The following is a 14,340-nucleotide window of genomic DNA, read 5'->3' as shown; positions in this document are numbered from 1 at the left end:
CTCTCTCTAAACAAGTCATTCTAAGAGGTCCCCGAAAAGAAAGGGAGTACAACAGTATTGCTAACTTTTCCATACCGCCCTCCACAAAGCAGCCACAAAGTCGATTAAGAAAGCAAAGGAGGGCTGGCGCAGAGGGAGGCACAAGCCTAAGTCTTAAGTAGACAGAGGTCCTTGGAAAGAATGCTAAGCAAAGGTCCCGAGCAAACAAGCGTAGAGCCTAAGCAGAGCTTTCATCCCAGCTGCCTCCCTGGGAGAGCATGAACTTCCTGCCAAGTAAGAGAGCTACACAGTGGGAAGAAAGCAAAAGAAAATAATATGAACTTAGACTCAGTGGAGAATGTTTCTGCAGGCCGTGAAAAGCCACTCCAAAGGACATCAGTAGAGGAAACTCCCTTTCAATGACGTCAGCCTGTTAAGAACTGAACGTTAGCTTTTAAGTCAATAATGACAACTGAACACTCTGAGTCCCTTTAAAGCACTGAGCATGTGCCAGGCATCTTATGTGCAGCACAGCGGTTAGTCAGGCTAACATGTATGTTCAGTCCCTTCAGTAGGAGCCCACCCAGTGCCTCATATATGTTAAAGACACACTCAACCATAGAGTATTCCTAGCCGAAGCTATTATAATGTTTTTAGGTTCTTACCGTAGTGCTCTTTATTTTACTCAAAGAAAGGTACTCAAAACCACATGGTCAGTAAAGAGAAAAATCAGAACTCACACCTAAGTCCAAGTGAGAACAAAACAAGCCCAGGCTTTCTGGTGTACTGTACCACATCCCACCCGTGAGAAGAAAGGTCTGGTTCCGGACCGAAAGAATAAGCAACTAGTGCTGTTTTTACCTAAAATATTTAAGAACTATGGGCAGGGGCACTGAAGTAGCAGAATTGCAGGATTATAACCTGGAGGGTATACTTTGCAACAAAAAGTCACAGGTGACCATCAGCATGGAGCTCCCACATAAACAAGACAACGCCTACCAACAAGTGTAGCATGGACCACCCAACAAGGAGGCAAAATGTTAGATCCGCTTGCTTTGGCTGGAGGGGGAAGGAGATATGGGTTGCCTCTGACCACCTCTAATGTGAGTCTAGCCGGTTTCCCTGGCTTCTTCCCCTTGCCATTGGCTCCTGTTGGCTCCTTCTTTGTATCTACAAAATGGGAAGGGGCAGCCATTTCGTGGGCTGCATTTTGAGGAGGGTTTAGATAAGACAGCAGAGAATGAAGGTCGAAAAGGGACTCACTTGGAGAGTCTTAGGGGAAAGCAAACATCAGACTTCCTCCCTTTTCCTGGAGGACCACAGCTTTGGAATTAAGAAAAAAAAAAAGATGTAGGGAAAACGAGGGGAGGTGCCAGAGGCCACTCCCTAATGTAATGAGTCCATGCTCACAAATTGGACTCACACAAGGGACACTAATTTGAGAATCCCATCCATTACACTAATGTGTATTGATTGCCTGCACTCTACCAAGTACTATGCCAAAGGTTTGTCAGAGGCAAAGAGCCTAACCCGAGACAAGTGGGGCAGACACACTGTATGGGTATGACTAGCATCATGAGAGGGAAAGGCAAGGGCTAGGGGAGTTTGTGTAGTCGCTAAGGACTGAAACTAGGATGGGAAAGTAGAGGCCCTAGTCTATAGTCCTCGCCAGCAGGCAAGCAGCCTTCATGCCATGCTCATTAAAGATTCATCTTTATTCTCTTTTAATTATGAGTATATATAGTGGGGGTGGCATGTACACGTGAGTGCAGGTGCCAAAGAAGCCAGAGGAGCTGGATCCCCCTAGAGCTAGAGTTGCAGCCATTGTAAGCTGGAAACCAGACTCCAGTCCTCCACAAGAACCGTGTGTGCTCTCAACCACTGAACCATCTCTCCAGCCCCTGGCCCACACTCCTGTTTTTTAATTGAAGAACGTTTTTCTCAGGCAATACATTCTGATCCTGCTTTCCCTCTCCCCCAGTTTCTCTCAGGTCTTTCCCACCTTTCTACATACCCTATGTTCTTGCTTCTTCTTCCTCTCTTAAAACAAAATAAAACAGACAACAAAAACAAGAAACATCACATACAAAACAACAAACCCCAGTCAGGCAGTGGTGGCACACGCCTGTAATTCCAGCACTCAAGAGGCAGGCAGATCTCTGGTTCACAAAGCAAGGTCCAGGACAGGGCTGTTATACAGCAAAACCCTGTCTCTCAAAAAAAACAAAAAGCAAAAACAAAAACAAAAAACAAAGAACAACAACAACAAAAATCATAAAAATTAAAATCAAAACAAACAAGCAGAAAATTGATAAGACAAAAAAAAAAGAGCTCCAACAAAGAAAACTGAGACAAAAAGTCTACACAAATACCACTGGGTTGGTTTTGTGTTGATTAGCCAAGCAAGTGACCTGTCCTGAGGTGTGGCTGGATATACCCAGTAAGACTCCATTGGAGAAAACTGATCTTTCCTTGGTATCAATTAAAATAGCTTCTTTGCTAAGAGTGAAAGCCCATGCCCACCCTCAACTCTGAGTGTGGACCCTGTCTGGCTTGCACATGCACAGGCCCCATGTGAACTTCCACAGTCTCTGTGGGTTCATGTGTGCATCGGCCCTGCTGGTCTGGAGGACACTGTTTCTTTGGTATCATTCATTCCTCTGGCTCTTCTAATCTTTCTGCCTCCTCTTCCACAGGGCTCCCTGAGCCTTGAGACGAGGGCTGTGATGATGACTTCCCTTTTAGGACTGCGTGGTCCCCAGTCTCTCTCTCTGTGTGCAGTTGTGGATCTCTGTGTTAGTTCCTGCTATCCCCACTCTTAAAGAATGCATGTTTATTATTTTCTCTTTGTTTTTTGTTTGTTTGTTTGTTTTGAGACAGGCTAGTCTCAAACTTTCTATGCAGCTTGGAACCAACTTCAGCCTTTCCAGTGCTGAGATTACAGGTATGTACCACCACACTTAGCTAGGAAAGAGAGAGTTGTGAAGTTTTCTAATATTTTTTATTTACCTATTTTGTTTGGGAATGTTTATATGGATATGATGAACAAATTTTATGTGCACTGGATGTGATTAGTTTGGATACAATTAATTTACTAGGAAAAAAAGATGTGGAAATTGTTCACACAACAAAAGATTTCAGAGTATCCTTGGAGTTGGTGGCTTCATGTGTCACTATTGAATGTCACCGTCTCTAAGGAAGGAGCGGTCTTTGCCATTTAAAATGACTTTGTTGCCCTCCATCTCTGGGGACTTCCCTTCCAGCAGGTGGTTGACCCTCCAACCCTTTGCCTTCGAGACCAATCCACCAGGTCCCGCTGCTGCATGTGAGGCTTGGTCTTGAGAGTTCTCTAGGGTTTAACGACTCTTTGGGTTACAGTCTCGGCTGCTATCCTCTGAGCTTGGCCAGAGAGAAGACAGAACTTTAATGTCTGTCCTGCCACAACTCCAGGTACCTTAATTTGAACTGTCGCTTGCAGACTGCTTGAAAGCAGCAGAATCTCACTTTAAACAAAGCCTGGCTCAGCACTGCCATGAACAGATCAGCAACAAGGAAGATGACTTTGGTTGTTGTAGGTAGAAAGCGGCGGGGGGGGGGGGGAAGGATCCTCTGTGAGGGGGGTCTTCCACTAGTCCTCGCCCTGTCCTCACCTTCTGTCTGAGATTCTCCAGAAGTACAGGTTTCCACCAAAGGGAAATCTTAAAACCACTAAGCAGGACTGGGAATATAGCTCAGTGAGAGCATGTTTGCCTCTCGTGACTGACACCCCAAGGTTCAAGCCACAGGACTAAAGCTACCAACCTGCTGACGTCACTCCCTCCACTTACAGACGGGAAGCTGAGAGGCAAAGAAGTAAGAGAAAGCTACTCACCTCCTTCGGCCCCAGAACTCCTGACATAGGAGCCTACAAGACATGGACGAGGGCTCAGTGCGCCTAACTGGCACACTGAAATGGCAGTCACAGCAAAGAAAATGCAGAGAAAGAAAAGGCTCAGGGCGCAAGTCTCAGTTCTGTGGGTCACAAACAGGTGTCCTTAGGCACACGGCTCAGCCTCATCAAGCCGAGGTGACCTCCTCCAAGACAGAAAGGACAAGACAAGCTTCCCAGAGGCTCTGCGAAGGGGGCCTAAAGGCTGATAAGTTCCCCTCCCTCTCCCACGAGCCACCTGTCACCCTCTGGCCCCTCTTTGAGTAACTGTCGCATACCTTTTGGCTCCTCTGGCAGCACAAGCAGTTCCACGGACTTTTTAAACACCTTGCTCTCATTCTCGAAGCGGATTTCGCAGGTGTAGGTTCCCTCATCAGCCTCCTGCACGTTTTGGAGCAGGAGGGAGCCGTCATTTTGTAAGACGTTCCCCACCAAATGCGAACGGTTCTGGAAGCGCCCCGTAGGCACGCTAAGGTTGGAGTAATAGTACAGTACATACTCACTCTGAGAGGAATAAACATTGGAGAAAGTCAAGAGAGGAGCCAGACCTGGCAGTCTAGATTGAAAAGACCGTTATGTGGAGACAGTGACGTTATCACCATAATAATGACCAAAAAGTACTCAGCTAATATTATTAATATTAATAACGCTAATGTACCAGGCAACTGTCTAGCTTGTACAAGGCTCCATGACTAATTTTCTATACAGACAAATGAAACATAGTATCCATATTTTCATAAGGAAAAATGCAACACCTTCTCTGATAATCACTCTGGGATTAGAACTCATATCAAATCCAAACCATTTCCTGTCTTATGACAGGGCAGGTGAGATGCCATTCAAATATATGACCTAATTCCTTGGTATCATGAGCTGGTGTTGCTGGTGCTCGGGTTGCCACTCCCCTCAACTCTGCCCTCCACCAGCCAGCAATGTCATAGCACAAAAGGAGTCATCAGTAGGAACGGTTACAAGCTGGGAGGTGGGGGAGCTCTGGGGAATTCTTAATTCTACTCCCCGTAGCGCTGCTTCTTTTCACAACAGCAAATAGAAGTACAATTTGAGAGAACATAGCATTGCGAGGGTAGCAACGAATCTGCTCTGAGCTACAGAAGCAGCCGCCGATTTGCAAACACTGGCATTTCATTGTTAGCAGCAAACTACTCGGGTCACGTTTCACAGATGATCCGGACACCCACACCTCTCCATGGGCTTTGTGACAGAAGCTGAGGACAGTTTCCCAGTCAGAGGTCATGAGAGCAAGTCCCCTGCCTGGCTGCTAATCCCAGCACTTCAAGCAAATGCAAAGAAGCAATGCATGATCACCCAAAGAACCTGTCCCCGGCCCAGAAAGATGCCTACACCCATTATTCGTATGCCTAGCTCATCTGTCTAGACTACAGAAATTGCCTCTCACATCCATCCTTACTACACTGTAGGGCAGAAGACAATGGCTGCAAACAGAGAACTCCACGCGTGTTTCCCATTGGCCCTGAACCAGTTAAGGACTGGGACCATTATGGTCATGTTTCCTCTTCACAGTGCGGGTGGCTCTAAATTAGGCAAGGTTGAATAACCTGCCCTGCTGATGACACACAGCCAGAGAGCTACGCTGAGAGGAGGCCCACTGATGACGCCTCCCAGAGTTCTTGCAACATCACCTGGAAGACTCAGTGGCTGATTCTCCCACTCCCATCCTGACACCATCAGGCCGGCTCCTTACCTCAGCACGTTCCCCTTTTGAGAGTATCCAGTCTACTTTGACCACGTGTTTCTTGTCTGCGCTCTGGACAACACATCCCATGAAAGCTGAATCACCCACATGCACTCTCAGCTTAGGGAACGATACAGCCGTGTCAGACAGGCCCTGAGAATCACCTACTGGGGCTAAAGGGAAGAAGACATTACAAAAGAATTCAGATCTCTCTATATATACTGTATCCATTTCCCCTCCACCCACAATCCAGCATGGTCTAAGCACTTGGAGGCCCCTCACTCAAACCAGATGGCAAAGGAGATCTGTCCTCTGCTTACAAACATGGTTCAAGTCTGAAAGATTCTGCAACCTTCAAACCGCAGGAAGAGCTAGCTGGTTCCCTTGGCCTCGCTGGTTCCTTCCCATTTTCTACATTTCCTCTGCCCTGCCTTTCCAATGAAAGGGAATCTGAAATCCACATCCCCTTACTCACTTCTCTTAGCTCTGCGCACACTGTGCCTAACAGCGTTGAACAGGAAGTGGGCTCTTTCTAGTGCGTGAGCTCGCGGGTTCCCTATCTGACGGATCCTCTCACTCCCTGTTTTGTTTTCCTCCTCTGTTCCCCTTTATTTAATCCCTCCATGAAAAGCTTATCTCTGCATTTGCTGGCTGAGTCTTCCTACAGCTAAGTAGGCCAGAACGGAGCACAGCTTTCCCTTTGAATGTCCTCTGTGCTCGCCCTCCTCCGCCTTCCTCCAGCTTCGCCTTCAACTCTGCCCTTTAAGAGGCATTTGCGGACACAGATTCCCTCATCTGTGTGTCGCTCACAGAATTTCACTACAAGAGAAAACCATGGCAAGGACATTTCCGTTTTCATGAGATATCCTCTGGCAACAGAATCGAGAGGCAAATTTAGATGCTGCCCAGTTCGTATCAGAGAAGAGCCAAGTGAACCCATATGGGAATGAACAGGAATGGTGCCAGGCTTTCCATCCAAGCTGTCTCCCCTGAGGAAAGCAAGAACTTCCTGGCCAACGGCAGGCTCACACAGTGGGGAGGACGGAAAAGAACATACAAACTCTCAGCCCTTTGGATAGAGATATTTTGAAAGAAATCATACCGGCTCCAGTGACTATTTGGAATTTTCCCCAAGGAAAAACTGAGTATGCGTGTGTGCGTGTGTGTGAGTGAGTGAGAGTGTGTGTGTTCTATGCCACCTGGAATTGAGCAAAGGCAGCCCTTTTGTTTATTTTGTTGGGTCAAGTTCACTGTCCATAGCTCAAAAATATGAAGAGGTCAGTGAGATGCCACCAAGCCTGATGACCTCAGTTCAATCCCCCAGACCCACATGGTGCACGAATCAATTCCTGCAAGCTGTCTTCTGACCTCCAGACTTGTGCCTCCACTTAAATAAGTAAAATAATGAATAATAACGAAGAGTTGGGCATGGTGATGCATGGCCGTGATCCCAACACTCAGGAGGTCGAGAAAAGAAGATGCTGCGTTCAAGGCCACCCTGGGCTACACAGTGTCAAGCCCCAAAGAATCCCCAGACAAATAGCTCACCGTGGTGCCTAATTAACACTCCGAAGTGCACACTGACCAGGTCCTCTCAGCATCGCAAGTACCTGTTGCAGAGTCCTGGATCCTCTCAGCCCCTCCAACACACAGCCCTCACTGCCCTAAGCCTCTCTAGCCCCTGAGCTTCCCTTCTCTCTCTACAGCTTCTGGTTCCTATAGAACCCAGGCATTTTGGCCACATGCTGTCTTTGTCCTCTCTGCTTGTTTGACCTCTTGGTTCTTCTCTCTCTCTTGGTTCCTTGCTTGGTCCTCTGCTCTTTGCTCCTGACCCCTTCTCTTGACCCTCTCTCTCTCCTCTTCCTTTCTCATTCTCTCCACCTCTCTCTTCTCTCATGGCCTGGTCTATTTTGCCAGCCATGTTTAGTCTCGACTCTTCCAGATGCCCCTGGCTGTACTCTTCCTTGTATCTACAATAAAAACCTTCTCTTCAACACACCCGGGAGCAATCATAGCCTCATGGTCATTCACATGGAAAGACCCTGGTTACAAATTAAATTAGTAAATAAGAAAGCAAAACACCAAATTAATTTCTTCTCCCCACAGATCTCTTTCCATGGAATAAGGAACGAGATATAGGCAGAAAAGTGAAAGAGAAAAGAAGGAAGTAGAGACAAGCAACAGGGGCTGCCCTGGGCACCCGGGCAAGGACTGAAAAGGAGATTCCCTCCCCGTCTACCGGGGCCAAAGCAGGCTTCCCAGAAGGAAGTAAAACTCAGGGGAAGTTTGTGGAATCCGGAAGGCTTGAGCAAGACTGCTGGGGTGAGGGGCTAGGGGGAGGGGTAAAAGTGGGGAGAACAGAGAGTTCCAGGCAAAGAAAACAACTACAATTCGGAAAGAGTTCCCTGTGTTTAGAAACCATAAAAGCGTCTGTCAGGCTGAGGCACAGAGACAAAGCAAATGGCCCCTCCATTTCTCTTTGGTAATTTTCCTTCCATATCTGAGATGAGCTGTAACTGACAGACACCACGTAAACTGTAGGAATGCCATAGAGAAACTTCCTTTCATAGGAGTACGCTCTGGAACAGCCTGGAAGTGCCCAAAGGCATTCTGTGCCCAATAGAAACGGAAGAAGGCAAGAAGAACCAACCACCTGCTTCTAAAACAGTGGTTTCACCAAGAGGTTCCAGCTCAGTGTTTCTGTATCATACAAATCAAAAGAAATTAAACACACATAAAATTTGGCTTTTAAAGCGATGAGACTGGGGCTGGCAAGAGGGCTCAGTGGGTAAGGGCACTTGCCACAAAGCCTGAAGACCCGAGTTCAAGTCCAGGAAATCACACAGAGGAAAGGACCAGCTTCTGCAATTTGTCTCTGACATCCGCATGCCCTTCCTCACAGCACAGCACAAATACATAAATGCCCCCCAAAAGTTACGGGTGTGAGACAAACAAGCATTCCGATATTGTTCGCAGTCTCTGGCTTCCACTTACCCAGAATCACTGAGATCACAATCAGCTTCAGGAGGCGAAACATGCTGCTTCCAAGTTTTCAATCTTAAGGTAAAAGAGAAAGCAGAGAATTGTGTACAGAGAGCATTGCTAACTGACCAAACCCACAGTGAGCACCAATGGGGGCCAGGGCCAGCGTGGCCAGGTTCTGTCTGAGGCACTGGCACAGCACTGAGCACAGGCGACAAAGCTCTGGTGCACGTTACATATGAGGAACACGTTACATATGAGGAACACGTTACAAATGAGGAACAGTGTTGGGAGGGAAGGGCGAGAGTATGCGTGAACAAGACAGCGTCAAGGTGTTGAGGATGGATACAGCAAAACAAAACCAAGTGATGCTTGGAGAGACACTTGGGCTCTGCATCAGGTTGGCCGGAAGGGAAGGTCAAATGAAAGTCACTTTTCCAAACGAAAAGGGCAATTGAGTCCTTTGAGACAACCGCCCTAGATATTCCACAGCCTGGACGCTTCACACAAACCAAGCAATACAGGAACTGTAGCCTCAACTTTAACCTGCCCCTCCCGCTGAACGGGAATCGCTGCCGGGACACATGTAAAGACGGTTCAGGTCGATGGTTTGTATTCGGTCATTACACCTGCCTAGCAATCGCCCCACTAAGAGAGTCATTGCCTCGGATCACAAAGGGCAAACGTTAAACCTTCAAGACACTACTTATCAAATTTAAAATGCAAAGACACCACAAGAAAGACTTTTTTTTCCAACCTTTTAAAGCAGGACAGTGCGGTTAGAATTAAGAATTGAGTTGAACATGTAAAAGCATGTCTAATGTCTTTGTTACATTTGCGCTATTAATCTCATGACATCCACCAGCTCTCGGAAAATGACTCACTGTGCTTCTATACAAAGTGCCCCCAAATGTTCTTAGCCAAACTGAAGGACCCTAACATTAAGAAGTTACAACCCAGTCCATCTTGGGGATCAGGCCTATCACTGCAACCATCTCAGCTGTGCCCCCACCCCAACGCCTAAAGGCTCGGCCACTAGAACTATTCTACTTCAGAACTGCTATGACAGGTCTCTTACTGCATTAATAGCAGGGGACTCCAGTTAGCTCTGCTGGAATGTCTGGCCCTGGTCATTTCCTTTCTAAAATGCAGCCACCTGGAACTGGAGAGATGGCTCAGCAGTTTAAGAGCACGTACTGTTCTTATAGGGGATGAGTTTGCTTCTCAGTCTCACATCTGGTGGCTCACGGCTGCCTGCAATTCTAGCTCCAGGGATGTCTGGTACCTCTGACCTCCAAGGGTACCCGCCCTCATGTGCATATACCTCCACTCAAACTTACACACATACACATAATTCTAAAAATAAAATTTATAAAATGTATTTTTAAGTGGTTGCCAAAAAGACGCCTTACCTGTATTCCAATCAACAAAAGCCACTTGGAAAATGGAAGCTGCTCAAGGAGATTCCTTCCCTAGGTCTTCCTTGACTCAGTATACCTTAGCTTCCTCACCTACAGCACAGGATGACAATGCAAGAATCAGATATGATCACACAGATAATAGTGCTTTGAAAAAGAGGAAGCATCACTAGACAGGATCCCATTTTCTAGAACTCAAGAGCCAGATAGAGAGCAGCCTGTGACTTTAGAGACGTTGGGCTCTGAGTTCCTACCTTTGTAGGAACGGTAAACCATCAGTCACAATGAACTAGAATTTCTGAGCAGTGGACAATGCACACACTGCCCCAGTTCTGTTAGGAGTCCAACAGAAGTCCCTCTATGGAAAACACAGACCTGCTCCGTGCCAACCACCTCCCCCGACACATACACAACTGGTGGTCATAACAGGCTTTCCTTGTAGCATGTTTTATCCTTTGCCCATCACATCCAGACATCCAAGATCCCTGCCACCTTCTAGGGAGATACTGAGTCCCGTTCGCTGCTGAGCAAACAGCTCTCAGCTCTCACAGGATTCCCCCAAGAGAGCACCAGTCATTCAGAGGAGTAATGGCTAATTTGCATGTCTGTCACCAATGCCTACTGAAGTCTCTACACTCTCAAGGACAGGGTCATGTATGTCTTGTTTGTATTTGTGCTCCAACACTGTTCTACAGGATCTACAAACTGCTGGGAGCATGTCAAATGAATGTTTGTCACCAGCAATGTTATCGTTACCTTGAAATCAGCTTCAAGGCATCCTGCAACCCCTTGACACGATTCTACGAGGGAACAAGTAACTTGAAAAGGACCGACTTACTCGTGCAGAGCCACACCCTGCCTTCTTCAAACCAGTTCTAGGAAACGTACAGTGTGATGGATTAAAAAAAAATACCCATTTTCAATCTCAAATACTCCAGTGCAGTGATAGTGTTCTGTGTGGACTGGAGAGAAAAGTGACGCTTCTAGAAGAAAGAGAATTGAATTTAAATTTTAAAAAAAAGTTATTTTCCAGGCTCAACCCCCTGGAACTCAACTTTAACATTATAGGCTTAGATTTGTTTTTTCTTTTTTCTAGTTGATAGGCAACTACACCAAAAATTAAGAATTGATATAATAAACAGAAAGCTGTGAGGCCAGGGACTGTCAGAGTGGTTTACATATGAACTCAGTCTTCGCCACAACCATGAAATGTTTTGCAGATGGGGAAACTGAGGTACAAGCCAGTGGTATGTTTTGCCTAAAAACCCAGTAGATTGGCACAGTCTAACTTCAACCCCTGGCATTCTGGATCTTTCAGCCCCAGCTTGTACCATCATGTGGAAGTGTCTCTCCACACCGGTCAGGGCGGCTGACATTTTAGTGTGTTCGTTCCCTGTGCTGTCTTTGGGGAGACAAGATTAATCTGCCCTACTCCCATTGGAATGTTCTTCCAAACCTCAGTGTGCGTACCTTCGCATACATCGTACATGCCCTTAGCTCCTTTTGATTCATCTTCCAGATGTCAGGTTAAATCTCCTTTCCTCAGGAAAGCCTCTCCTCAGCTGCCCATGCTAGCACAGACCACCTAGCCACACCTTTATGGCACTCCTTATAATTCTCTTGGGGCCTTTGTCACAACTTACAATCATCTATTTGTTGGGGTGCTCATCGGATTAAATATTTGCTCTTCCTACCACTCCCCAGGCTCTAAGCTCCAAGAGGCTACAGGGTGCCTATGAACCACTACAGTTCCAGCGCCGGGATGATGAGGAAACCCTCAGTTTACAGCTTCTCGAACAAGCTCATAACACCTTAGGAACTTACCAAGAATCCTCTGGTCAAGTTTCAGTTTCCTGGGTAGGTGGCCAACATTCACAAATTCTATTTTTTATACCCTCACACATCATCATCATCACACATCACTTAGGGAGGGGCAATGTATCATCAGGAAATTCCATTATGTGAGCATCCGAGAGTATGCTTCTACAAACTAAGATGGCTATAACGCCACTAGGCTGTATGACCCTATAGGACCACTGTCTATGTGTTGTCAACTAAAATGTTATTTAATACACAACACATACATATATACATACACACACATATATATATACACATAGATATTTGAAACATATACAATTACCAAACTTCTAAATTCTACACACAATTAATCTTGGCTTTTAAAACTCCAGCCAGCTAGCACATTCAGAAGCACCTTGCCGATAGGCCTTGTTTAAACTCCCATCTCTCCCCTGTTCCCTTTCCAGCCACTGACGCAGCTCAGCTGTAGGTTTCAATGCCACAGAGCCAGTTATTTCCATGCTGGTCGAGCATTTGGACCCAAGATCACGGCTTTTTCACAATAGCTCCTGGCAAATATCTCCTATCTGTCCTAGGGTGTGTGTAACCATCGGGGTTACAATATTCATTTACATATTACTACACTATTGCAGGACAGTGGAAGAGCAGGGTGCTGTCTCCTAGCCAGTTTGCCCCGGTAGTAACAAAGACTACAGTAACAAAGAAATACAGACAGCTGTGTAGCAGTCTCACTCACGCCTCACCCCACCGTGATGCTACGCCCCTCCGACCCCCATCTGTCCTGTGTACCCTCACTCACGCCTCACCCCACTGTGATGCTATGCGCCCCCAACCCCCATCTGCTCCTGTGTACCTTTGGAGCCTCAGAAATTCAGACATACACGAGTCCTCACGACCACTCTGAGATACGAACCTCTTAAAATATGCCCTTGCTTCTCCTCCTGAGATCATGCAATACAGACGGGGCTCTCTGTGGCTTTTGAAACACAACCTATACTACATGCTACTCAGATGGGACCTTGGGAACCATCTCCCACTCCCTCCAGACCAGCATGTAGCTAGTCCTAACCCAGCTTGCGGCTGTCTTTCTGGAGGTCTGGGATAAGCCAGGTAGTCCAGCTCTCTTGGGAGACTTGAACTGCTGCCTGGGTGACAAGATGGTGTATCTGGAACAGGGAGAAGACAGTGAGGGAGGAGTACAGCCACAAGCTCATGAACAGACAGTCACCACTCTGCCTAAAGCCATAGGATGACCTCGTTTGTGGCAAAGCTTACTTCTCTTTTCTCTGAGACCCTTGACACAAAGTACATTAAGAAGACTAAAGTTGTACCTACGTGTCTACCTCATGGCAACTCCCCCCTATGGAGACTGGGAACTCTACGCATGGCCTCCTCATCCTACAGCAATGCCAATTTAACCAGCTTTCCTTTGACTGAAAACTAGCCTTCTTCTCAGAACAGTTCAAACAATGGCCCACAGCACACAAAGTCACTGCTTACCCAAGATGACAGCGCCCAGGAAAAGCAATGCACCACGACCTCCTGCCACAGCATCCCCCACATCAACTGAGAGACGTCTGCCAGCACGGCAGGCCAGGCTCACAGCAAACCAGATGCAAGCATGCCTTCTGAGATAGCTACAGAAACCTAAACAGGAACCTTCAAATCAAGGTTCTCCTTTCAGTCGCCAGTCTCACTACCCAATTTGCATCTGCATTTTTATTATTTTTGAATGGATTTTTGTCAGCTTCACAAATGTTACCCAGTGTGTTGTAATGCCATATTCACCCCATTGCCCTCTCTCATTCCCATCTCACCCCTGCTGATCCCCCTCCTCTTCCCAACTAGTCCTATTCTTGCTTTTGTGTGTGCGCGCACATGTGCGTGTCTGCATGTATATGAGTGTGTGTGCACACACGCAGGTCTTGTGCTTCTGTGTATGCATGATTACAAGGGCTATGTCATAGCCAGAAGCATAGCACTCCATTATCTTCTGGCTTTTCCACTTGTTCTGCCTCCTCTTCTGTGATGTTCTCTGAGCCTTAGAGGGGGTGGTACTGATGTCCCATTCAGGACATTTATATTTTTATTCTAAAAGGAAGGACCGCATGCAACTTAATAAAGTGAACATCGCATTCCAGGTCCTTGCAGGTGTCACTTCCCTTTCTGGATTACAAACTCTGCAAGCAAGATCTCAAATGGGCCAGCTGTAGTAGTGTTTGCCTGAAATCTCAGCACCCAGAAGGCTCAGGCAGGAGAAGAGAGCCTGGGATATACAGCGAGCCCCTATTGAAACAAAACAACAACAAAAATCTTGAAAAGCATGAGGCGTTTGCTGAGAAATCAGCTTTATGTAAACAAGGCACAGTTAATTTAAGAAGAATGAAAAGCATTCGGCTGTGTTCCAGATACAGCAGCATCCCTTTCTTTCCTTCTCTCATAGAATGCAGCCAGGCTAAGTAATCATCCTTCAGCAGCTTCCAAAGCTCCACCTGCCA

General features: G+C 46.7%; 1 protein-coding gene across 4 annotated transcripts in view; it reads right to left on the bottom strand.

Annotated features, from left to right (window-relative positions):
- Nucleotides 1-13,498, bottom strand: part of Jaml (junction adhesion molecule like) — a 28,452-nt gene extending 14,954 nt beyond the window's left edge. The window contains exons 1-5 of one of the 4 annotated variants that reach the window (XM_087905605.1): nucleotides 13,343-13,498; nucleotides 10,016-10,114; nucleotides 8,616-8,678; nucleotides 5,631-5,794; nucleotides 4,186-4,411 (exon numbers count right to left, since the gene is read on the bottom strand). In XM_087905605.1, the coding sequence (XP_087761731.1) occupies nucleotides 4,186-4,411; nucleotides 5,631-5,794; nucleotides 8,616-8,658 (433 nt within the window). In that variant the 5' untranslated portion in view covers nucleotides 8,659-8,678; nucleotides 10,016-10,114; nucleotides 13,343-13,498. Of the gene's footprint in view, nucleotides 1-4,185; nucleotides 4,412-5,630; nucleotides 5,795-6,096; nucleotides 6,382-8,615; nucleotides 8,679-10,015; nucleotides 10,115-10,430; nucleotides 10,455-12,755; nucleotides 12,943-13,342 lie in introns of those variants that run through there. The other 3 variants (XM_087905606.1, XM_087905607.1, XM_087905608.1) reach the window with 3 other exon arrangements.
- Nucleotides 13,499-14,340: the final 842 nt, after the last annotated feature.

Source organism: Myodes glareolus, chromosome 4 (assembly GCF_982192425.1).
Source record: "Myodes glareolus chromosome 4, mMyoGla1.1, whole genome shotgun sequence".
Classification (NCBI taxonomy): domain Eukaryota; kingdom Metazoa; phylum Chordata; class Mammalia; order Rodentia; family Cricetidae; genus Myodes; species Myodes glareolus.
Note: the sequence above shows the minus strand (reverse complement) of the source record. Positions and strands in the feature narration are given on the sequence as shown.